The sequence below is a fragment of the Silurus meridionalis genome, chromosome 8 (assembly GCF_014805685.1).
Source record: "Silurus meridionalis isolate SWU-2019-XX chromosome 8, ASM1480568v1, whole genome shotgun sequence".
NCBI classification, from domain to species: Eukaryota; Metazoa; Chordata; class Actinopteri; order Siluriformes; family Siluridae; genus Silurus; species Silurus meridionalis.
In genome coordinates, this window is record NC_060891.1 from 13,700,637 (window position 1) to 13,724,485 (window position 23,849).

The following is a 23,849-nucleotide window of genomic DNA, read 5'->3' on the forward strand; positions in this document are numbered from 1 at the left end:
ATTTTTTTTTATATTAGTGGCATCCAACCAGAAACTGCAGCATAAGCAGTGGGGTTCATACAGAGCTCATCGTAAAATATCCGCCCACTCGAAAAGGCGTAAATGTCAAGGGATCAGCACACCCAGCTTCAGGCATAGTGCGAAATCCAGAGTTTTTTTTACCATATGAATATGCTGTAAGCTGCTCTCTTTTACTTTGCTATCTTTAGCTCGACCTGAGCCAGCCTCTGGAGGAGCAGGGCCCGTTAGACGTCATCATCCACAAGCTGACAGACCTGATCCTGGAGGCGGACCAGAACGACACGCAGGCTCTCTTACTGGTTCAACGTGTGCAGGTGAGAACTGGCCACGGTGCAACACGGTATAATGCTTCATTGGCTGGCAGCGAGTATTTAACCATATTAAGTGTGTCTGTAAGGAGTAAAAGGAAAGAGAAGGGAAGTTTAGTCTGGCTGGTGTAGGGATTGATATGTTATGTCATTGTGCTAAATGTTTTCCAAAAGACCAGCTAAACATGTGTTTCTCGGGTCAATGCTGTGTCTGTGAAACCGCATGTTAGTCAACACAACACACACATGCACAAGTGTTTTTTTTTTTTTTACTTCCCCACATTTTCCCTGCAGTTTTATCACCTGCTAATTTTCACCAGTCAGCTCTCTCTTATCATACAGCAGCTGAAGCAGTGAAGGGCTAAAGGCCGATTTGTACTTCTGTGTTAATGTGTCTTTGTGTCGTGCTGCACAGAGGGGGGTTGTGGGTAATCATGGCATGCAAAGGCTCCAAGCCGTTCTTTGGTCCTATTGATTGGGTGACAACTGATAGGTTGGCTGCGAGGCGTGTCTGATGACTTTTCGTTAATCAAATTAGAATAATATATTTTTTTTCAATTTAGAGTAATACTTTGAACATGTTCAAAATACAATAAAGCGAGGCTGCAGCTTTCTCCCCAGCACGTTACAGAACAAAATGATGTTCGTGTTGTCTTGTATTTTTTTATTCTACACTGAAGCCTCCTTCGCTGCATAAATGAGTCGATTCTTGTGTTGTTTATGCGATTAAGTTCAATTTACATCCTTTGTAAGAATCGGAATGCGTATCCCCACTTGTTAGAAACATCAGACCACAACACAGCTTCTTTAAAGCCGAAAGAGTTCTGACCTTCTGATCGCTATCTCAAAACGTTAAACATTGAGCTACCACTTCCCTATGAGTGTGATGCTATTGCACCTATTTAGATAGAAGAAGAAATATTTCTCTCTCTGCTCTTAGCCATTGATGTCTGTGGCATGATTGGGATTCGGGCTCAGATGATTTCTGGTGGCGCCATTTGGAATCTACATTGTTTTCACTTCCAGTTCATAAGAAGTGTGTAGTTTATTTTAAAGCCTTATAATCTACACCAATATTTTGATCTATTGAGCAGGCTGCAAAGCGCTGAACTTGTATAGTAACGATATGTATTCAACAAACATTGGAAATGTAGTGTATATGCACAGACGTGTCGCTTATGTCTGGCCTAGTTCTAGGTAACACTTAAGACCCATCTATCATGCATCACCCAACTGCATGGGGCTACATTTCTGAACATATAAGGAAGTTGATTCTTGCCCTGATTCCCCAAGCACTTTCTCAAAGTATAAATCTTTGCTTGAGAGAGTGCTTAAAAAAGAGAGAGAGAAAGAGAGAGACTGCATGGCACTGATCCTAACTGTTAGTGGACAATCAGAGTTTAGATCAGAAAGAGGAAAACTGGCATGAATGATGAATCATAATTAATCCCTATTTTATCCAGACCATGTTTTTTTTTTTTCTTCCCCAAAAGCATTAAGTAAAATTGAACAATCCATATGATATACATGATAAGGCTGTATAATGGTTCTTAATACATGAGTACATGAGCATGTGAGTACATTATAGACCGTTTACATTCCTAATTATCGCAGGCTATGTCATTTGAGGGCTTTTAGTCATATCTACTCGAAAAATGTAGTAAATATAATCACTGCACTGTTCTTCACATGGTTGCAATCGAGATTTCAGGGCTGTGTCCTGAGCTGCATAATTGGCTGATATCCTGTATAGTTTGGGGTGTGGTGTAATCATGGCTTACAGCATTATAGAAGTGGTACATGAAAAAATTAAAAAGCATCAATCCCACATTCACAATGACACAGCAAAAGCATATTTGCATCAATAGTTTGCCTATTAGTTTGTGACCATGTCGACTTGTGTATAACAAACCTGTTGGGGTGTGTGTGTGTGTGTGTGTGTGTGGAGGGGGGCGTTCTGTAATATCACACAATTTGCAAGCCACCAGTATGAAATATAGGAACTTGAGTTTAGCTGCACACCACAGTCTCAGTGCCGCGGCTTTCGTCAAGACCGTGCACATCTCCCGAGAATGTTTGACTAATCTGAAATGTAGAATCTAAATGCACTTTGTTCTCCAAAGGGCTGTATAACCTGCAAGCTTAAACAAAGATCAGATGATAAACGGTGAGCGATATCTAATCATTTCCTCTTGCCCAATTTAACTGAGCTTAAAAATACAAAAAAATACAGTAAAACTCATCAGTTGGGTTGTTTTAGAAACAAGTATGGTAGTATAATAACTACTCTGTAATCCAATGTGTGTGTGTGTGTGTGTGTGTGTGTGTGTGTGTGTGTGTGTGTGTGTGTGTGTGTGTGTTATAGAGAATAGAGACTTGTAAAGAAAATCCAGCATGCTTTTGCTTTAGTGTTTTTCAGACATACACTATATGGAGAAACCTTCATGGACACCTGAATTATAAGATTCGAAGGCACCTTTGGAACAACCCATTTCCACATATATGCTGTTATAATAATCTCCACTCTTCTGGGGAGTTCCATCAAATATTGGAGTGCGCTTGTGGAGATTTTTTGCTTAGTTACAAGGGTGTTAGTAAAATCAGTGTAGTCAGTGTTTCAATTCATACCAAGGGGTTAAGGGTCAGAGCTCTATGGTAGGTCATTTAGGATCTTCCACTCCAACCCATGTAAAGTATATCTTCACAGAGATGGCTTTGTTTGTACATGCTGGAACAGGTTTGGGTCTCGTAGCTCAAGTGAAGGGAAAAATCGAATGCTACGGCATCCAAAAACATCCCACACAATTGTGTGCCTCCAAGTTTGCAGTTACAGTTCGGGGGAAGAACCACATGACTGGAAAAGTCTCCCAATACGTTTGTTTATTTAGTGTACTTGCTTTCGAAATAATGAAAAAAAAGATTAAAGCTGCAATTTGCATTGCTTTTGATGAGAAAATATTAAACTTACCTTCGAGGTGACCTGAATACACAACTTTGTTATGTTGCCCAAGAGGTCAAACTTCCTTCCCCTTTTAGGTGATGACTTCCTGTGTGTGTGTGTGTGTGTGTGTGTGTGTGTGTGTGTGTGTGTGTGTGTGTGTGTGTGTGTGTGTGTGTGTGTGTGTGTGTGTGTGTGTGTGTGTGTGAATAGAGAAGTAACACAGTAGAAGAAGAACAGTGTTTTATAAAGAAGCATGATCCTACTTCGTATTATTTACTACAGGAAATCGAATGTCCCATGTAAAAAATGAATGGCTTCAATTTTACAAAGGAACCAACAAATAAACAAAACAAAACAGTGGATTATTTGTTTCTTTAATGTCAGGCTGTTTGCCTTACATAACACTTTTCTCGCTTCGGATCTGTGCTGGCTCGATCAGTGCTCTGCATTCCTGTGAACATGCTGATGCTCCTGCTGACAGCCGACGTGCATGAACAGCACACGTGCGTGCACGCTCAAAGCTTTTTTGTTAGATGGTGAAAAGAGATACGATTTCCTAAAATAGCAAGAACGAGAGAAAGCGAAGATGTTTTATGATTATTATAATCACCTAAGGTTCCTTTTTTTTTCTCCCTCCAGAGCTCAGGTTCTCTTTTGCAGCAAAAGGGCTTAAATGACTGTGTACTAAAGAAGTGATCAGTCTGAGTGATGTAACAGAGCCCAGGGTGTGTGTGAATGTGTGTATAGGTGTCTGCATTGCCAGGTGGTGCGGTGATGTGTGTTTTGGTGATTGCCATTGACTCCATATTGTGCAGGTGTGCTGTGAATTAATTCAGAAGGAGATAATAAACTGGACAGGCAGCTTGTATTTGTGTGTATTTTCCATTGTAATCTTTGTTCTCTGGATGTGCAGGACTATATTGATGCTCACCCTGAGACCATAGTCCTGGATCCACTCCCAGCCATCAGGACACTGCTTGACCGCTGCAAGTCTTACCAGCTGGTCCACCGAATAGAGGCCCGCATGCAAGGTATAACAAAACAACCCAATTTCTGTTAATTATATATTTCCTAATTTTTTTTAACCTCTTTTACTTTTCATTTCAGTTCATTTTAGTTGTTAGCTGTATATTAGATTCAATTCTCTAAAAGACAACTGAAGCCTTTTGAAAAGAGGTATGGACATGACAGATTTAAAAGGATGTAGATGTACATATGCGCTATAATCTAAATGAAATAAACACGGCTTTCTTATGCTCTGGTGGGGTGGGTTTTGTGAGCGTGATTTGAGTCCATGTGTCCTTTATGAGAGAAAAGTCAGTGTATTTTAGACTAAAGTTGATAGAAGTGGTCCCTCCTAGAATGATTCGTGACTCAGGATCATTCTATCCTTCACATCAGGGCACATAAAAAATATCCCTTACAGACCAATCCACATCTTAGAAGCCTTAATAAAGCTACAATTTGTTATATTATAGACGCCAAAAGACACAGCGCACCGAATACGACAAAGATCATCAAAGGTCATATCCTAATATCTCAACCAATTAAACAGATTTTGGACTGATGCTCTCATCAAAACTTTAACTGAATTTTTTTTGGGGGTTTATCCACTGGTCAGAAACACAGCCACAGAAGTTGCAGTTTAGTATCTCGTGCCGCCTGTGACCCAAAACACACGATGTATTGGATTCACTTCCTGAACTTGATGCGTGTGATTCGGGGTAAAATCTCTTTCCCACAGCAATCAAACTCTACTAGGGTTCGCTTCGAAACAGGTCAAATTCAGTGTGTTTGCTTTGTTCACACCTGCCTGAATGGGGAAAATTCAGTCGACTTTTGATTTATACATAGAAGCACATGTAGAATTTGTGTCATGGTGAACTGAAGTGGTTCTTGGTGGCTCACATCTTACACACTCAACATGCTTCATACAGGTTTTTCCTTTCATTAGTCATCTGTTTGTGTTTGTCTCTATTGTTGGTCTCAACACAAATATTTTCCACAAAACGGAATCCTGAACTGGAACAGACCTGCACACGCATGGTGTGTGTGTGTGTGTGTGTGTGTGTGTGTGTGTGTGTGTGTGTGTGTGTGTGTGTGTGTGTGTGTGTTTGTGTTCGTCTGTGAGCATTCTGTGAGTCCTTTACTTTGCAGTCACACTTGGCAGATGGTTATGTAACTAAATCATCTGTTAGCTTTCCAGTCTGTTTCTGTTGCTCTCCACTCCCACAGTTCATTGTCATGCATGCATTTTCTGCTCTGTAAGTATTTAAGGGGGAAAAGCTGTTCATTATTAGATTAGATTCAACTTTATTGCCATTGTGCAAGGTACATGTACAGATCCAATGAAATGCTGAATATTGTATGACAGTATATACAGGATAAATATGGGTGGAATATACAGTAGTGCAGTGATGTACAAGTTATAGATGGTGCAAAAATGAGAGAGAGCGCGAGAGAGAGAGAGAGAGAGAGATCTTCTTATCCACTCTTTGGATTCCAACACTTTGTGCTACTATTGTCAGTAGCACTTTTACCTTTAAATACAGTATTTGTAGAATCCTGTAACTGTCACTCTCTCAGGGCTTTACTTTATAGGTGATTTTATATATATATATATATATATATATATATATATATATATATATATATATATATATGTGTATAAGGGCCATACACCAGTGCAAACCATATTGATGAATGGTGTGTGTGTGTGTGTGTGTGTGTGTGTATTCGTGCACATGCTCTGTATTATTCCAGCTTTATAACAATATGTGGTCCAACAGTATGATTAGCGACTGTCTACAGAGAAAGTGAGTGACTCTGGACAGACTTTTTCTCCATATGGCTCAGTGCAACCGTGCTCTGCCTAAACATCGTCCACTCCTGTCTTATGTCCGATTTCTGGAGACACGACAGGACAAGAGCATAACTTATACTTTTGAAATCATTTCCCCTGGTTATGTTTATGTGAGCCCTGTTCAGGCCTCCTTTTGTTTGTGCTGATGGCAAAGAGCTTTGCACTTTAAAAGGCCAGACGTCTCCTTTGCACTGTCAAACACCGTCCTTACTTGATGTAGGCACAAAGAGAGTGTAAATATAGTTTACAAAGCAATTTATGGATACCGTTGTTCCTTCTTGTTTTTGCTGATGTTTAAACACACATTTTTTTGTGTTGAGGATCTAAAGAGAAACATGCTCATATTGAGCAGGTTTTTTTGATTTTTTATTATTTTTATAAATATGTAGGACAAAACTACAGATTCTGTTTTCCAGTGTTTCCATTGTTTTCCTTCAGCTCTTGTTATTATTACCGACTGTGTCATTTATTTGGAGATGAAGGACGTGCAGGGCTACAAAACAAGAATTTGCAAACAAGAGTGGAGGTGTTGGATTTATTTATTTATTTATTTTAAACAGAATGTGTTTTAGCGTAATAATTTATGTTGTAAATTCCTTATGTTGAATATCACTCACAGCTAAGGTTACCAAACCATCCTGTATAATCCTGTATTAATTTGGTTTTCTCATATTGTCTCATACGAAACAGGACTTAGAACATCTGTCCCATAAAACAACACTAGACACTAAAACAGAACACGGGCTGTTATCAGGTTTATCTGGCTTTTGTAACACTGTTAGAATTTCCAGACTTGTAAAATAGTTTTATGTTGTAATTTATATACACATTAGCATATTGTTTCCTGATTATAACATTTTTTTGTTGTTTGACACATCATATTATGGAAGAGCCCCTTTGGGTGGTAAAGGGGGTGGAGCTGGGGGTGTTTGGATGCTGTACAAGCATTAACAAGCAATGGAAAAAAGGAAGTCATTGACTGACACATTCCCCTTTAGTGTTTTTTTCTTTCTTTTTTTTTTTATCATTTTCAATATCGTCCATTATTACTGAAAACATATGGTTTATATTTTAGATTGCCCCCCCAAAGTAGCTTCCTTGTGCTTTGATGCAAGCTTTGCACATTTTTGGCATTCTCTCAGTCAGTCTCATGAGGTAGTTTTCCAACAATCTTGAGTTCCCAGAGATGTTGAGTGCTTGTTGGCTGCTTTTCCTTCACTCTTTCATCCAACTCATCCCAAACCATCTTACCTTGATCTGGTAAATGTGAAGGCCAGGTTATATGATGCAGCACTACATCATGTTCTTTCTTAGCTCTTACATAACCTAGAGGTATGTTGGGGGTCAATGTCCTGTTGGAAAATTATGGTCCCGCTGATTGCAAAACAGATGGGATGGAATGCTGCTGTCTTCAATTTTGATTAAATCGTCAACATTGTCACCAGAAAAGCACACCCACACCATCACACCTCCTCTATGGTTTACAGTGGGAACCACACATTCAGAAACTGTCTGGATACTCTCTCTACATTTAAAAAAGCAATAGTAGTTTGGACCAAAATAATCACAAATATGGACTCATCAGACGAAGACTCTTCTGCTTGTTGTTGTTCTTCCAAAATAATGGTTTCTTTGTCGCAATTTGACCATGAAGACCTGACTTACTCAGTCTCCTCTGAACAGTGGATGTTCAAAAATGTCTGCCACTACTCCAAGAAGCATTTGTGTAAATCAGAGGTTTCTGAGGCTACTAATTCTAATAACCTTATCCTTTGCAGCAGAGGTAGCTCTTTATCTTTTTTACTGGGACGGTCCTCATGAAGCCTGTTTTGTCATAGTTTTGGCGAATGCACTTCAGAATACATATTTTTCATGTATTTCAGATTGATTTATAATTTTTTAAAGTTATGATGGACTGTCTTTTCTATTTATTTAACTTGTACTATCATAATATGGATTTGTACAGTAGTTATAGTAGCACTAACTGGGCTATTGACTATGAACTCACCCTTACCTCTGCACAAGACAATTGATTGTATAAAGCAAATTAAGAAGGCAAGAAATGTCACGAATAAACTCTTAAAAAGGCAACCTGTGAAATGAAAAACATCCCAGATGACTACCTCGTGAATCTGAAGAGACAATGTTATGAGTTGTTATCAAAGTTAAGTAGCTCCTTTGGACAATTTGAAATATAAAACATATTCTGGGTTGTTTAACAGTTTTTTGCTTACTTCTTAATCCCATATGTGTTCTTTAATAGTTTGGATGGGTTCAGTATTAATGTACAATATTGGAAATAATACAAATAAAGAAAAATCACTGTAGGAGGAGGTGTGTCCAAACTTTTAACTGGTATTTTTAAGCTTCATATATAACACAGGTAACAACAGTACTGAATGTCTGGTTAAACTTGACTGTGCTTTCTGCCATGACTTAAACGCTGTAAAAAAAAAATGCAAAGAATGTAAGCAGAATGATTCATTGTTCTCAGGCTAAAGACGGATATGTCTAGAATTATCTTCGCCCAAAGGTGAGTCTGTGCATCCTCACACAAAGGGGAATGGAGAAATGTTTACAGTTTGCCTTTGGTATTTTTACAGTCTCATACAGAGTTTGAGGCAAGCTTCTTGACTTTAATGAAGACAGTGAGGAAAAGTGTATACTTCCGGAGTTTGTAACGATGTCAGAAGTTTAAAATGAAAATGTTGCAGAGATAACAGAATAGCTTTTTGAATAGCAAACCTGGTAGGTAAATTGCTCCCTGCACCAAGATCATTTGATTATAAAACTAAAACCCATTCGCCTGTTTGATGAGGACTGTTTCTCACATCTAGAGCTAGTAGTGATTCCTCTGAAAATGTATTTAACAGTGATTAAGGATCAACGCAGTGAAGAGTTCTGTGGGAGTAAGGAAAAATCTGGAGAAAGCCAAAACGGATGACTCAAAATCCCCCATGTTGGAAACTGAAATAAGGAAAGAGAACTTGACCATGTTTCTATGGCCAACATGCTAAAAATGCTCAGAAACATACCACCTCGTCTTTTGACAGTGGGATTCTAAGAGTTCCAGGTTTATTTTATTGTGAGGTCATGGTGGGTTCTAATAGATATAATATATGGACAAATATTTGTGGACACCTGACAGCACGATTTGTATGTGATTTTTACATCCCAGGCCACATTTAGTTCCTATTTGCTGTTAAAATAACTTTCAGACTTTTGGGAAGATGTTCCACTACGTTTTGTGGTGGTAGAGATTAGTGATTATTCAGCCACAAGGGTGTTACTAAAGTCAGGTACCGATTTAGGATCAGGCCTGGGGTGCCGTCAGTGTTCCAATTTTCCACAAACATGTTCAGAGTTGAGGTCAGAGCTCTATACCAGGCCACTTAAGATCTTCCACTTTAACCTATGTAAACCATATCTTCATTGAGCTAGTTTTGTGTACTGGGGCAGTAATCATTTAATTTAATTCAACCACATCCAAAGACATTCAATAGAGTTGTGTGCCTCCGACCTTGTGGTAACAGTTTGGGGAAGAACCGAATCTGGCTGGAAACATCAGAGCCACACTGCCTCACAATTTACTGTCATTGTGACTAAAATCAGCTGATGACAAAGTTCTGGCAGTATTAGAAATGTGCTAAATTTAAATCTGAGAATGTCATCACTGCTACAATCCTCCTCAAAAAGCCACCAGTTATGTCAAAGTCACAAGACAGCTTATTATATACGTTCATCAACATTAAGATTTGTGAAGATACACTAATGCTAATGACCAGAAAAATAAGCTTATTATCTGATGTTCGCACTGAAGAATGGAAAATGGACAACACAGAAATACAGAGTTCAGCTTCAGACAAAATGTCATTGGGATCATGTTATACAGTGTGACATGTAATTATTGTTTTAAAGAAATACATCATTCAAGGCATGGCAAGTTTTACCCAGACTTCATGGAAAGCAGAACATTTGTATGCTTAGTCTAAGACGTTTGTATAAATCTTGGGATATTCTGATTCAGACAGAAAGACTCTTACAGCACTTGCTGAAATTTTTTTAAGCCCTAATTTTAAACAAAAAAGAAATGACCAACTCCTAATTTGGTGCTGGATCATCATGCTGGATATCTTCACCTAGGATTCAGTGGAATGGACCTGATTTATATAAATACCTTTATATATACTGGAAGTCGATGAGATTTTGGCACCAGACAACTTTTTCCTGTCTGTTTTATGTTACACAAATGAGGTGTGTGTATGTATGTGTATGTATGTATGTGTGTATATATAATTTATCTGGAAGTTTGATGTGGAACAGCTTTAAATTGATCTTTCTGTATGTATATAATATAATGTACATGAAATTGTGCAGAATCATAAGTACATCCTTTATCCTATAATATTTTATGGCAATAATTAAATAAGTATATACTGTCAAATATAGTCTGTTTTTTTTTTTTTTTTTTGTTTAGTTTTTTTTTAATAATATTTTCACATAGGAAGCTTTCAGTAGGCTGGAACACCAGCTCAGGCAAGATTTGAGCCTTGGTGCATCTGGCCTTATTTTATTGCCAAAGAGCTTATGATCTGGTGTGTTGAGATTATGTATCATCATTTAATTCTTCTCCATTTTGCAATCAAGTTCTACTCTACGTATATGATCATACGATTGCTGTTTACAATGTAGTGCATTTCAGTTCACACTGCATGCTCAAGAAACTGAGTGTTGGCCAGCCAAGGAATGGAAAGTGTGGGAGTATTTTTTTTTAATGACATCCATTGGGAAGTGAGATACACAATGTTGATTTCAAACACAAAGTTTAGGTCTACTCAGTCACATTAGTCCAGCTCTGGGCCTTCCAGAATCAGGGCAGAACTCCACACATCAGCTTGCCTTCTCGAACATCCGGTAAACATTCTGCAAAGGTCTGCAGAGCCACCTTGGTGTTTAGATAAAGCTGAAGATTGATACTAAACCCTTCCAATCTTAGTTAGACCTTATCACATTAGTTCTCCAGATGTTGCTTTGACCAATTTCTAAAGTGTGTAATGGGGCTATATTTGGCTACAGTTCTGGCAAGTGTAAAATACAGAATTAAAAATTTTGTTTTAGAAATCACCGACTAGCGAAAAGTCACGTATGCTTGGCATGCTGCGTCTACAGAACCTATGTTAAAAAATGTACTATACTCGTTAGTGCATTTTGACACAGCAACACGTCTAGATCTTCACTGTTGATCAGAATAGCATTCCGTCTGTGCTTTTTAACTTTTTTTTTTTATTGCTTTTTTTTTTTTTTTTTTTTTGCTGGCTAGCCTGAAAAGTCTTACATAAGCTTCCTGAAGAGTAGCAGAACAAAAGCTCAAACTCAGTTGGTGGATGCATGTTTGTGCCCTGATAAGAAAACCACAGTGATTTTTCGCTTTCGATCCCTACAGAATTTCACAGAGGACAGTGATATTTATGACAGCACAGCAACTTGCTCAGCCAAACAGGAAGTGGAGTGCTGGCTTGTGTTCGATTGTGACATGCCAGGTTATATGCTGACCTTTGGCATCTTTATTGTTAAAGAGCATTTCTCAATATCGTAATGGAAACAATGTGTACAGTGTGACTTCAACTAGTGACTAATTACCAACACACTTAGCTGCATGGTTTGCTTTTAATATCAACCCAAGACTAATTTAAATTGTTGAGGTCATATTTATTTGGTTTTCACATCCTTTTTGCCTTTTAACTCCAAAGCAAATGTTTATAAATACTATATTAAGAGTAAGACTATATTTGCTTTATAAAACCTTTCCTTTAATTTTTTTTACTTTTTATACATATATTGTTGAATGTGCAGTCATTATAGCTGTTACACAGTCTGTATAGTGCATCATAAAGCCTTTAATGCTCTACAGGCCCATTAGAGTGCATGCTGATCTTATCAGATTGCTGTCATCAGTCTGATAAAGTTGATAGTCATGATTCTATAGTATCAGCACCTCCAAGATGCCCTTATCAGCAAAGATTTGAACACAAGCCCAGCTGTGGGATGGCAAGCGAGTACCTATTTACAAAGGCTGGTACACACTGCCAGGTCATAGTGTTACTTAATCGTGCAGTGCACACAATTATTTTGTTTAAAAAAAAAAGGAATAAATGGTTATTGAGTCAGAGGAGGAAATGAATAGGATGTTCCTGAGAAGCATGACGGGCACGATCGTTATTTACAGTCAGTGGAGTGTCAGAGATGTCAACTTGGAACCGATGGGAATTGTGTACAGATAGATCCTACACCAGCTCAGATATGTCAAACATCATGCCCCAGCTTCAGGCACGAAAGATGCCAGACTGCATGGTGACAAGCAGCCTGTCAGAGAAGAGAAACAATAAAGTGACTCTATTAATATAGTATATGCATTCAGAATTGATAGTTTTATTTATTTATTTATTTATTTTACGTCAGAGAACCACAGAGAGTGGTAGATACACTATACGGTCAAAGTATTGGGACATCCTAGGTCAATCATTACATGTTAAACAAGTGGCAAGAATACTAGAGTATGTATACGAACAACAAATGACATGGCATTCACATAAAAAAATGAAATCTAATACACTCTTAATCTTATTTAAAACAAGACTTGAACAAGTCTTGAACACCAGATGTGGCATCGACACTTGGCCAATTATAGGCCGCCATTCAAGACTTTCACACATTTCTGCCCAAAGGCAAAGAACAATCCCAACCCTATGTATGTTCTGCAAGACCCCCATTTCTATTAAACATATTTAATTGGACTGTCCTGTTTTTTAATATCAGTACATGTCAGAACATGTACTTGTACATGTTAAGCTCATTAAAGGGATTGTTTAGAAAATGTAGATGATTTAAACTACTACTGCTACTACTTTGGTTGTGGTTCTTTCCCAAACTGTTACCACAAAGCTGTAGGCACACAATTGTGTAGAATGTCTTTAGGATGTGGCAGCATTGAATCTTCTCCTCTCTTGAACTAGAAGAGCCAAACCTGTTCCAGCATGACAATTCAAAACCTGCTTCATGAAGATATGGTTTTTGGAGTGGAAGATCTTGAGCTTTGGGATGAATAGGAATGCTGACTGCACCCCAGGCCTCTTCACCCTACATCAGTACCTGCTTATACTGTTATTTCCAGAACAAATTTCCACAACCACTCTCCAAAATATAGTTTTTCCAGAAAATATTATTACATCAAATGGGGACTAAATGTGCAATGGGATGTTCAAAAAGCACAAACGACTTATATGATCAGTTGTCCAAAACACTATTGTATCTAGTGTGGGTTTGATTATCTTGTTCTATATTATAGCCAGCTAGTGATAAATAGTGTTCTGGCTCAATACCATTTGTGTGTAGCATTAGAGCAGTTTGATTATCTTTATCAGCATTATCAAATGCTTACATATTAAATACAGACATGTTCAAGGTTTCTGTAAATATCCATTCACTAGCCACTGAATAAGTGTATGTTATGCTTGTACTGCCATATTTCTTTTTTTTTTTTCCCTCAGTGAAACTGCTGTGTTGAATAAAAACACTCACAGATATTGATCTTTTCCTTTTATTCCCACCACAGTGTTTGCTAGCAAGCTGCAGAACAGTGAGAGTACAGTATTTTCAAACAAAGCCTTGAACTCGTGGCTCATCTTGCACTCGGCCTATTGGCTGACTCCTGTATTATGCAGCGGGAGTCAGGGCTCGGTGCTGTGTGGTCATTGTTCCTCTATCACCAGAGTAAACAGGGAAGAAACTGACCTGATGACTGAGGAGCTTTCAGAAAAGGCTGTTTAGAGTTGTTCCATGAGGGCGATTTAGGGAAACATTTTGCTCCTGACAAAATGCATGTTCATGATGAAGCAGAACATAGAATTAAATTTTTCTTAGATTTCTTTATTATTCTCGAAGAAAGTTATGTACTTTTATTTTTTATTTTTTTCGCCTTCACTAATTTTCTTTGCCATACTAATTGACCTTGTCTCTATATAGATGAGAGAATCTGCTCTCCTCCATTCATGGTGCTGAACAGTGAGTGCGGTCCAGACACACTGGAACAGATCAAACAACATGGTCTTACATTCCCTTTCAGTAAGTCATTAAAAAAAAAGTAACTTACAATTATTTCATTCATACAACTGATTAGGTGATGGTTAAGGGCCTTGCTTAAGGGCTCAGCAGTGGCAGCGGCAGCTTGCTGGGATTTGAACTCGCAACCTTCTGATCAGCTGTCCAACATCTTAACCAATGAGCTACCCTTTTCCCTATTACCCTTGTACTAATCATAAAAAGCAAGCAGCCGAGATGTAACACAAAAACATCTGTTGCATGCTGTCAACATTCACACAGAGCATTTGTGATAGTCATTCTATATAAACAGCTATATAAACGTATTGTCTACATTTTTTTTTTTTCCCCACAGTTTGCAAAACACGAGTAGCACACGGAACCAACTCCCATGAGGTGAGACGCCATCTTTTTCCACTTAACCTCACTAATCGGTAGAAGCCAACCACAGGTTATCAAATATTTACAGACTGAACACACACAATCCTTCATTGTTCAGCTTGGTTCTGCATCAGCACCAATACGGAGGGTTTTTTTTTTTTTTTGTTTCGTATTTTTGGTAACCTAGGTAACAGCCAACTTACCATGTCAGTCTGACTTTTGATTGAGGAAGCTAAAATCAATATGTGCACAATTTGGAGCTTTTCCACTGCATCATATTTCATGCACCATTCTTCCTGTGTCTTGGCAGATGGCCATTATCTTTAGTGATGAGGATCTAAAGGATGTGAAGCCGCCATGTGTTATTCAGAGCTTCATCAACCATAACGCTGTGCTCTATAAGGTGTTCGTGGTGGGCGAGTCTTACACCGTGGTGGAGCGACCCTCCCTGAAGAATTTCCCCTCTGGCCCTGCTGGTGAGTCTCAGCACTGCTTATGTCCCTGTATTATATTAATTTGTGGGTCCTCTGTACTATGACTGGCTTTTCTGTTAGACAGCCAGGCTGCACTGATAATGTAATGCTTAAAATTAATACAGTGGTATGATTCAATGTGTTCCTGAATGCAGCATGTTGTCCTGGCCCTTATACTGCAACTTATAACAAGTGGACTATTTACTTGGTAAATGTTCTGCTTCATGGTCATGCCCTAAGTTTTTCCTCCTTTCACCATATAATCTGCCTGAGTCAACATTTTGCCTGCTGCTCCATTTGCATTCAGTACTGTTCAAGCTAAATGCAAAGTATTCGTGACTTCATTTAAAAAGGCCTGTTAGCTGTATGCAAACATCTGGAAGTCAACCGTCCTCTAGGCAGATCCATATTCCTTCCTGTCTGGCCATGAGTCAGGTTCATTCGGGCTTTTTGCACTCAGCGCCTGGCCTCTGCTGCAGCCTAGTGGCCTGTACAGACACACACACACACACACACACACACACACACACACACACACACACACACACAAATTTTCACTTCAGACACATTTTGAAAAGTGTATTAAACTATCTACTTGTGTTTTTTTTTTTTTTTAGACCGAAAAGCTATTTTCTTCAACAGCCATAATGTGTCCAAGCCAGAGTCATCCTCAGACCTAACATCTGTAAGTCCCACTGAAATGGCTAGGATTTTTCTTAGTTTTTTTTTGTATCTAATGAAAGTTCTTTAAGGCAATTTTTCAGCCTATTTAAAATGTTTCTCTGTAGCGAGAGAATGTAGAAGGGGTGTCCCAGCCACCCAACGATGATGTCATCAGGGAACTGTCCAGATCTCTTCGACAGGCTTTGAGAGTGTCGCTCTTCGGCATCGACGTCATCATCGACAACCAGACAGGCCAACATGCGGTCATCGACATCAATGCTTTCCCCGGTGAGTGTTTCAGCACAGCATTTGGATGTGATGTATTGCAGATGTTGTCTCTGTTGTAGTACATAACGTACGCGTTTTTACGTCATGCATTAGTACAAACCTCCCCTGGGTTTTAGTAGCAGCTTGTCAAGCAGAACCACAGCAGAAATCAAGTGAATAAAATACGCTTTTATTTGTGTGGATTTGCTTATTGTATATCAAATTGGAAAGGTGATGCATATGTTTATGTTGTATGGATTTGATCATACTGGCTCGCCTCACTTCTAGAGCAATATACTTCTATTACTTTTATGGACATTTTGTCTTTTGACTTTTTCAACATTTCAAGCTTCTTAGGTATTCCTAAATGTAACTGTAAACTGTAAACTTTAATTAGACATAGATTGCAATATGTTGCTTTTGTGTCCCAGATTACTTTAGTGATCCGTCTATGACCAGGTCCTAATCTCATGGCAGAGGCAAGAAAGTTTTGAATTGGATCTTTACAAAATTAGTTTTTGACCAATTGGCTTCAACCATTGTATTTTATGGGCTTTTACCTATTTGTGTTTATAGCCAAACATTTTATTTGCTTTATTCTCTGAACACAGTAAAGGTCCTCTGTCCTGATAAACATTTTTTGGCTTTGGCACAAAGCTTGTTTGGCATAAATTCAGCTTTGCTCATCAATCTGAGAACACCATCACCACAGTGATAGGATAATGTTAGAATCATGTAATGGGGATTATAAACTGGTCAGGGTTGTGGGGCAAGATAAATGAATCCTAGAAGAAAACCTGTTCCTCTTTGCGAAAGATTTAAGACTGGAAAAGAGGTTCATCTATCAGCAAGCAAACAACTTTAAGCCTACTGGCAGAGTTTCACTGTGGTGTAGTTCAAAACCAAGAACCTGAATCTCTTCAATCTGCTCGGTCCAGATCTCAGCCCTAGTGAAAATCTATAGCAAGATATTGTCCATATCCAGTGGTGAAAATACCAATATAGTTCAGTAAATTGCAGGTTGTATCACTTCATGTTGTAAAATATTAAGTGAGGGATAAAACCTCTGGTAAATACTACCTGCATGTTTGAGTCCCTGTCTCCGTGTCTTTACAGGGTATGAGGGTGTTCCGGAGTTCTTCACTGACCTCCTCAACCACATCACCAGTGTGCTCCAGTCTTCCAGTGATCATTCTCCTCTGCCACTGGCTTCACCCCCCTCAGCCCCGTTAACAGCTCCGGTCTCAGAAGAGCGGAGCGGCACCCCCTCCCAGGGGTGCAGCAGCCTGTTGGGGCAAGAGTCAGAAAACAACAGCAGCAGCAGCAGCAGCAGCGCATGGATCTTGGAGGGTGACGAAGGACTGAAAAGTCAATGCCAGAGACTGGGCTGCAATTCAGCAGTGTCCCCCAATTTCCAACAGCACTGCGTGGCCACCATCGCCACCAAAGCCTCCTCACAGTGACCACCTTCTCTTCTCTTTGCTGAACAAAACAAGAACAGAGTGAATCACAATAATAATCTAATATAAATAATAAATAACAATTATAAATGATATCAAAGTAGTATCTGTAATCAACCCCCCAGCCCCCCTACACACACACACACACACACACACACACAAATGTAACACTCAGCACTGTAAAGTGAACCCGGTATTGATCAACAGATTTGTTTGTAGTGTTCATGTTTGAAAATGCACTGTGGAGAAAGAGGGAAGAGAAGACATTCTTGCTGTGCATCGTTGCTTTGCGGCACAATGAGGGTTTTTAATACCGATATATTCATTTGCCAGTGGACATGTACGTAGAAGTCAATTCTGTAACTTCGAACAGCTTTCTGCTCCATGTTAAGTGTCAATCGTACGTTGTAACGGACGCTGATGTGTTGGTGTACAAGTCTCCCCGTACAAGTCACCTCCAAACTAAAACAAGCAGATCTGATGAAATATTGGTTCTGTAAAGTAAGAAGATTAGAACACCGGTTTTGCGCTTGTTTTTTTTTTTTTTTTTTTTTTTTTTTTTATATTGTTTTTTTTCTTTCTTCAGACGCTGTATGCAGTTCCTTATCGTGAGGATCCGGTTTTGGGAATTGCAACGTCAGGTGTCATGTGTTTTTATTGTGTTACGAGACGACGCCTGTGTACGTGTGGTTTCTGTGTGCGGTGCGCGCGTGTGTGGGTGCGTGCGTCTGCGTCTGACCGGAAATTCTTGCATTCCAATATTTTGGGTGTGGTCTGGTGTAGTGATTATGAATTGTACATTATTGTAACCACTACCACCCCCAAGTCCCATTAAGTAGTTAATACGAATGGAGAGTTGGTATCTGATGACTGTATATATGGAGGTGTTTAGTGTGTTTAAGTAACACAAACACAAGCTATGTTTTGGGGAAAAATCTCACTTGAAGGAGATGCTTGATCTTGTAACCATTCCTGTGTAGGTGATAAAGAATTTAATTTATAGTCAGTATTTTTTTTTTTTTTTTTTGACTAACTAATGACTAACAAATCCAAATAATTTAGTCCTGGTAAAAAAAAACCTGTGTAATTAACTGAAGCGTGCATTCCGAAGAGCAGATCTGTGAGCTCTGATTCAGGCGAATTATGAGTATTTTTTTTTTTTTGTTTTAGGAAACATTTGCTTGCCTTTATTTAGAAAATGCACATCCAGTGCAGTTAGTTTACCTGGAATAAGGGCATTTCCTATATACGCACTACAGTCTTAAAAGACTTTGTTTTGTAAAAATGCACCAGCTTTAGCTGATGTACATTCACATGAACACATGCTTCATATGCGAATTTAGGTTTGTTTGTTTTTTGTTTGGTATCCATGTTTAGTAGTGCATGTTGCCATATCCGTTCTGTTCAGAGGAAATCGAAATCAGTTGAAATGTTTTTTTAATGCGGACAGTAGTTTCATAACCTGTTCAAATTCAATTTCATTGAACTATTTCACAGGGAAATCTCACAGTTTAGAGTGAAAATGGGCATTTTATGTTATTATTATTATCATTATTATCATTATTATTATTATTATTATTATGCTGTTATCCTAGGGTAATCAGCAACGTTTAATTGCGACAGTTACATGGGGGGTTTGTACGGATGCACATGGGCAAAATAATGACATTAAATTTATGCTTTGCTCAGTTGAACCCTATTCTTGTTTCATGAACTGATTTGGGTCACAGCTGTAAATTTGTCTTGAACAACTTTGGTACTTCCACTGAGCTATTTGGGGGGAAAGTTATTTGTAGTGCTTTGCTTCACCTCTAGAGGTCCATTCTTAAAAGTCAAAGATTTCATTTCTTTTAATCCGTGTGTATACCAAAATGCTAAGCACCTTTGCACAAAAAAAAAAAAAACCAGTTCAAGTGTCAGGCTTCATAGTTTTTTTTACTGGATTGCATTTCCTTTCTGCCAAGTGGAACATTTTAACTGCCTATCTAACCAACATATTGAACTTGGCCAGTTTGAACATGTGTAACCATGACACGAATGCAGTTTTGCTAAACCTGGAGTAAAACCTAGAAATGACTGGAGTTCCTTGCTTTCTAAAAGACCCACTTATTAGCCCTGTGAGACGGAGAGAATATGTAGAATATTTGTACACTGCTCTACTTTGTGTCTCTTAATTGTACACTTGCATTTATTGTGCTTTGACATGGAAAAAATAAACCACCCACACACAGAAAAATCAAGGTACAATTAAAATGTACCTCAGAAGTACATTGTTGTACCCTGCTAGGGTGCAGCTGGAGTGACAAAGCATTTGTACTCCTTTAGGTACATTCCTATACCTTAATTTTTCTGTGTGTACTCAGTACTTCACCTCATCATGTTCTCTTGAAATCCACTTGAATGTTTACTTAGAAATGTTCTATATATATATATATATATATATATATATTATAGGCAATGTATGTATACAGTGCACAAACCCTCCTACACCTGCGTACATACCTACATTCATACAGAACGTCACGTATAACATTGTGTTTTGTAAATTAAAAATCAGATTGACACTTTGTGATTCCTTTTAGATAAAAGATTTAAAAATGAACAGAGTCCTTTGTGGTTTTTGCAAGTTGTGACACTGCTTGTGTGTGTGTGTGTGTGTGTGTGTGTGTGTGTGTGTGTGTGTGTGTGTGTGTTTATATGTGTCAGCATGTTTTTATCTTAATTAGGAAGAAATGTACACACAAGGATTGAGCTTGTTGGGTTCTCCCTATTAATTTATTTCCTCAAAAGCTGCAAAAAAAACAAAAAACCTTAATAATGATTCAATTTGTATGCCGTCATAAGCATAGATAAGCTAAAAGAGATGAGGACAGGTTTATGAGCTCTTTAAAACCATTTGATTTCACATTTCTGCTTATATCCAGCGTCATTCATTGATTGCCAAATGAAATGTTATTTTACAATTTACAAAAAAATACTCCACCATCCACCACACTGATTGCTTCACAATGTACTGAAGGCCTCTGGTTCCTTCATTTAATAAACCGCAGTAAGGAGACTTGTTGACAATAATAATAATAATAATAATAATAAAAAAAAAAAATATATATATATATATATATATATATATATATATATATATATATATATATATATATATATAATTTAAACATTAAATCTGCAGTATATTTCTTGTATCTGTGAACAAACCAGAGGCGAGTCATTGACGCGGCCTTTCCGCTTAACGCTGTTGGTCAATCAGCTGTCACTCAAATTCGCACTGACCATTGCGCAGCACCTGATTGGTTGGCTTGAACATCCATCAGTGTTGTTGCGTGCGATGGGCGGTCCATGTGAAAGGGTATGCTAGAAAAAAAAACGATTATTTTCACAAGGAGAGAGAGAGAGAGAGAGAGAGAGGAAGGAAGGAAGGGAGGGAGGCAGGCAGGTGGGCTGCACACTTTGCCCCTGTGAAGAAGTGCGAGGTTTAATTCAAGCCATTGCAGAAATAAGGCCGCGTCCCGCGACAACATGCCAACCGAGCAAAGTTGAGAAGAGGCGAGGAGTTTGCGTGGTGTGAAGAAAATGTCGTCGGAAGTCTTTTCTCCTCTCAGGCGGACACGGTGCTTCTTCTCTGACAGCGCACTGACCGGAGGGCTGTTCTGAGCAGGACTTGGTGGTCGTGGAGGAAGGTGGTGGTGGTGGGGAGGGAGCGGGTGGAAATCGCATTTTCGGTGAGAAATAAGTGCGAACATGGCTGACAGAACAGCTCCAAACTGCCATCTGCGTCTGGAGTGGGTTTACGGCTACCGGGGCCACCAGTGCCGCAACAACCTGTACTACACCGCCGCCAAGGAGATCGTCTACTTCGTGGCAGGTGTAGGAGTTGTGTACAACACACGGGAACACAAGCAGAAATTTTACATCGGGCACAACGACGACATAATCAGGTAAAAAAAAATGCTGAAAGAAATATACTACTAATAATAAATAATAAGGAGCACACGGTAACCTATAAATTAGAGCCATTAGGAGATAACGGCCCAAATGATGTACCGAGCTTGTGGATGAAGGTCCTACTGGTGGGAAGCTTCAGTGCAACATGACCGTGAAATGTGTTGCCATTAGCGGCTCTGCAGATCGGGATTTCAGCCCCGATAACCTTCAGGAGTTGGTCGTGCTGGACAGCGACAGTGTAACGCGCGCGCGCGCTCTCTCTCTCACACACGCACGCACACACACGCACACACACGCACAGAGGTCCGACTGATACAATAGTGATTTAATCTGCGATGTATACAATTTTTTTTGCATGATGAAAGTATCAACTGTGCACAACTCCAATAATCTACATTCAGGTTGAAAGTCCCAGTGAACTGCGTTCAAGGACATGATGATGACGAGCTCCTTCATCTATTATAAGAACCATTAATCAGTGTCACACTGCAAAAAAAGAACAACACAAAAAATAAACAGTTTGGTCTGGTCACATGGCAGCTATCAGTCCACTGGTCAGTCTGGTGGAGCTGCAAGAGTTTTTGGCATGCTGCTAGTAGACATGGAGGAAAGACAGGAAATCTCAACCATGTATTGATTCGTCGTTCAAGGAATAAGTAAAAATGGTCTTTTAGCTGGACTGGTTGGTAACTATCCATACACAGCTGGCGAGTTTTTCATCCATGCCTACACATAACCTCGCAAAAACGTACAATCTGATGTCATTTCTCATATAAACGTTCACCAGTCTTGTAAAAACCAAATCCAGTTTCTCAAGAGGTGAATGCATTCCTAATGAACCCTGATGAAACCTTATGAACCTGTATTATAGTATTTAAACGTTTAACCTGGAAGACTTTATGGTGCAGGATGCAACCTTAATCTCTAATAGTCTCCACAGAAGACTGCTCCTAAACTTTGAGCTTTCTGACACAACATTTATCCAAGAGTTAATTAGATCCCCGAATTTTTTTAAATAAACCGCCAGCGAGAAGAACGTATTCTAGAAGAACGTATCTAAACCTCTCGTTTTTTTGTCTATGATTTCTAGTATGTCTCCTCCATTAGAGTGACATGGATGCGAATATGTTTTCCTAGCGATTGGGTGGGTGGAGACGTCCCCGCTAGTCAGCTGGCTCAGCCCTCCATTATTAATAAGAAACTGACCTTTTAAACTGTGCGTATGTGAACACACCTTTCTCCACACCCTATGCGCCTATATGTATATGCAAGCAAATACTATTTGTGAATTATTAAAATTCATTTACTATGCTCGCATGATTGCAGCGTTTCAGGCTTTGAATTATTTTGTTTTTTTCTTATTTATTTACTTTTTATTCTGCGCTTCATATAGGCGAGTGAACGTACATGGTGGAGCTCAGACACGTTTTGACTCACGAGTCAGTGTGTGTTACAGGATCCGTGGCGAAATCTACGTGGTGAGAAAGAGAGAGTAAGACAATAAAGCCGGTTGACCTGAAACACAGAACAGGCCTCAGGGACCGATTTATCATTATGGTGAAACATGGCACAAGATTGTGTAAAAGAACAGTGCGCCAAACCTCCGAAAGCAGAATATGGGGACAAATTCAGGTATCACATACGCCCTTTACTACGAAGGCCCGGACAGCCGCTTACTGATTTGCTTTGCATATCAGAAGTGTGTTTGCGTGTCACTTCAGTTGTTCCATAAGTGCTCGTGCTTCTCCGGTTACTCCAGCAGCAGAATGTGGCCTCGTGGTTGACCCACTGAGATAACTGTCATTCACTGTTCATGCATATCAAATGCCTCCGTATGGCACCAGTGTCATGTTAGTTTTCTACTTTGTGTTGTGTGAACCATTATAAAACCCTGTCTCTTTAAAGAGCCTCGTAATAAACATTTATTTAACAGTATGTACCACACTTCACTCGTTTACATCCCATTTGACTGATGGTCTCAGAATCAAGTGTTTCACCCACATCCACACGCTACTGTGACTGCGGACCTGCAAACACCATGTACATAAAGTAAATACATTTTGGGCCACAGTACGCTTTTTTGTATTTTGAGTAAAATATAGTCAGTGTTTAATGTTTTTAAAGGTTATAAGTGACTTTTGTTTGAAACAATGGCGAGTAAACAAGATACTGTTGGCTTGACATTTAATGGTTGAGGGTTTGAAATGTCAGTCACACCGCGTCTTTCTGTGAATGTCGCTGATTATTGGTCACGTTTCGTGACCAAAATGACCAAATTCTCTTGTGAAAGTGTGTGCGTGCATGTGTGTGTGTGTGTGTGTGTGTGTGTCAGTTCAAACACACGTTTTTGTTTTTAGCTCATCAGGGACAAGTTTCTGAGAGTCCAAAAATCCCACAATTTTCAGAACAAGACATATT

At 39.0% G+C, this 23,849-nt stretch overlaps 2 protein-coding genes across 4 annotated transcripts in view; both read left to right on the plus strand.

The window, feature by feature from the left end:
- Positions 1–20,076, plus strand: part of itpk1b (inositol-tetrakisphosphate 1-kinase b) — a 36,963-nt gene extending 16,887 nt beyond the window's left edge. For both annotated transcript variants that reach the window (XM_046855379.1, XM_046855380.1), the window contains exons 4-11: positions 210–335; positions 4,184–4,301; positions 14,156–14,254; positions 14,586–14,626; positions 14,922–15,087; positions 15,702–15,769; positions 15,873–16,035; positions 17,131–20,076. In XM_046855379.1, the coding sequence (XP_046711335.1) occupies positions 210–335; positions 4,184–4,301; positions 14,156–14,254; positions 14,586–14,626; positions 14,922–15,087; positions 15,702–15,769; positions 15,873–16,035; positions 17,131–17,477 (1,128 nt within the window). In that variant the 3' untranslated portion in view covers positions 17,478–20,076. The remainder of the gene's footprint in view (positions 1–209; positions 336–4,183; positions 4,302–14,155; positions 14,255–14,585; positions 14,627–14,921; positions 15,088–15,701; positions 15,770–15,872; positions 16,036–17,130) is intronic.
- Positions 20,077–20,707: 631 nt separating this feature from the next.
- eml5 (EMAP like 5) overlaps positions 20,708–23,849 on the plus strand; it is a 45,980-nt gene continuing 42,838 nt past the window's right edge. The window contains exon 1 of one of the 2 annotated variants that reach the window (XM_046855322.1): positions 20,708–21,424. In XM_046855322.1, the coding sequence (XP_046711278.1) occupies positions 21,228–21,424 (197 nt within the window). In that variant the 5' untranslated portion in view covers positions 20,708–21,227. The remainder of the gene's footprint in view (positions 21,425–23,849) is intronic. The other variant, XM_046855321.1, reaches the window with a different exon arrangement.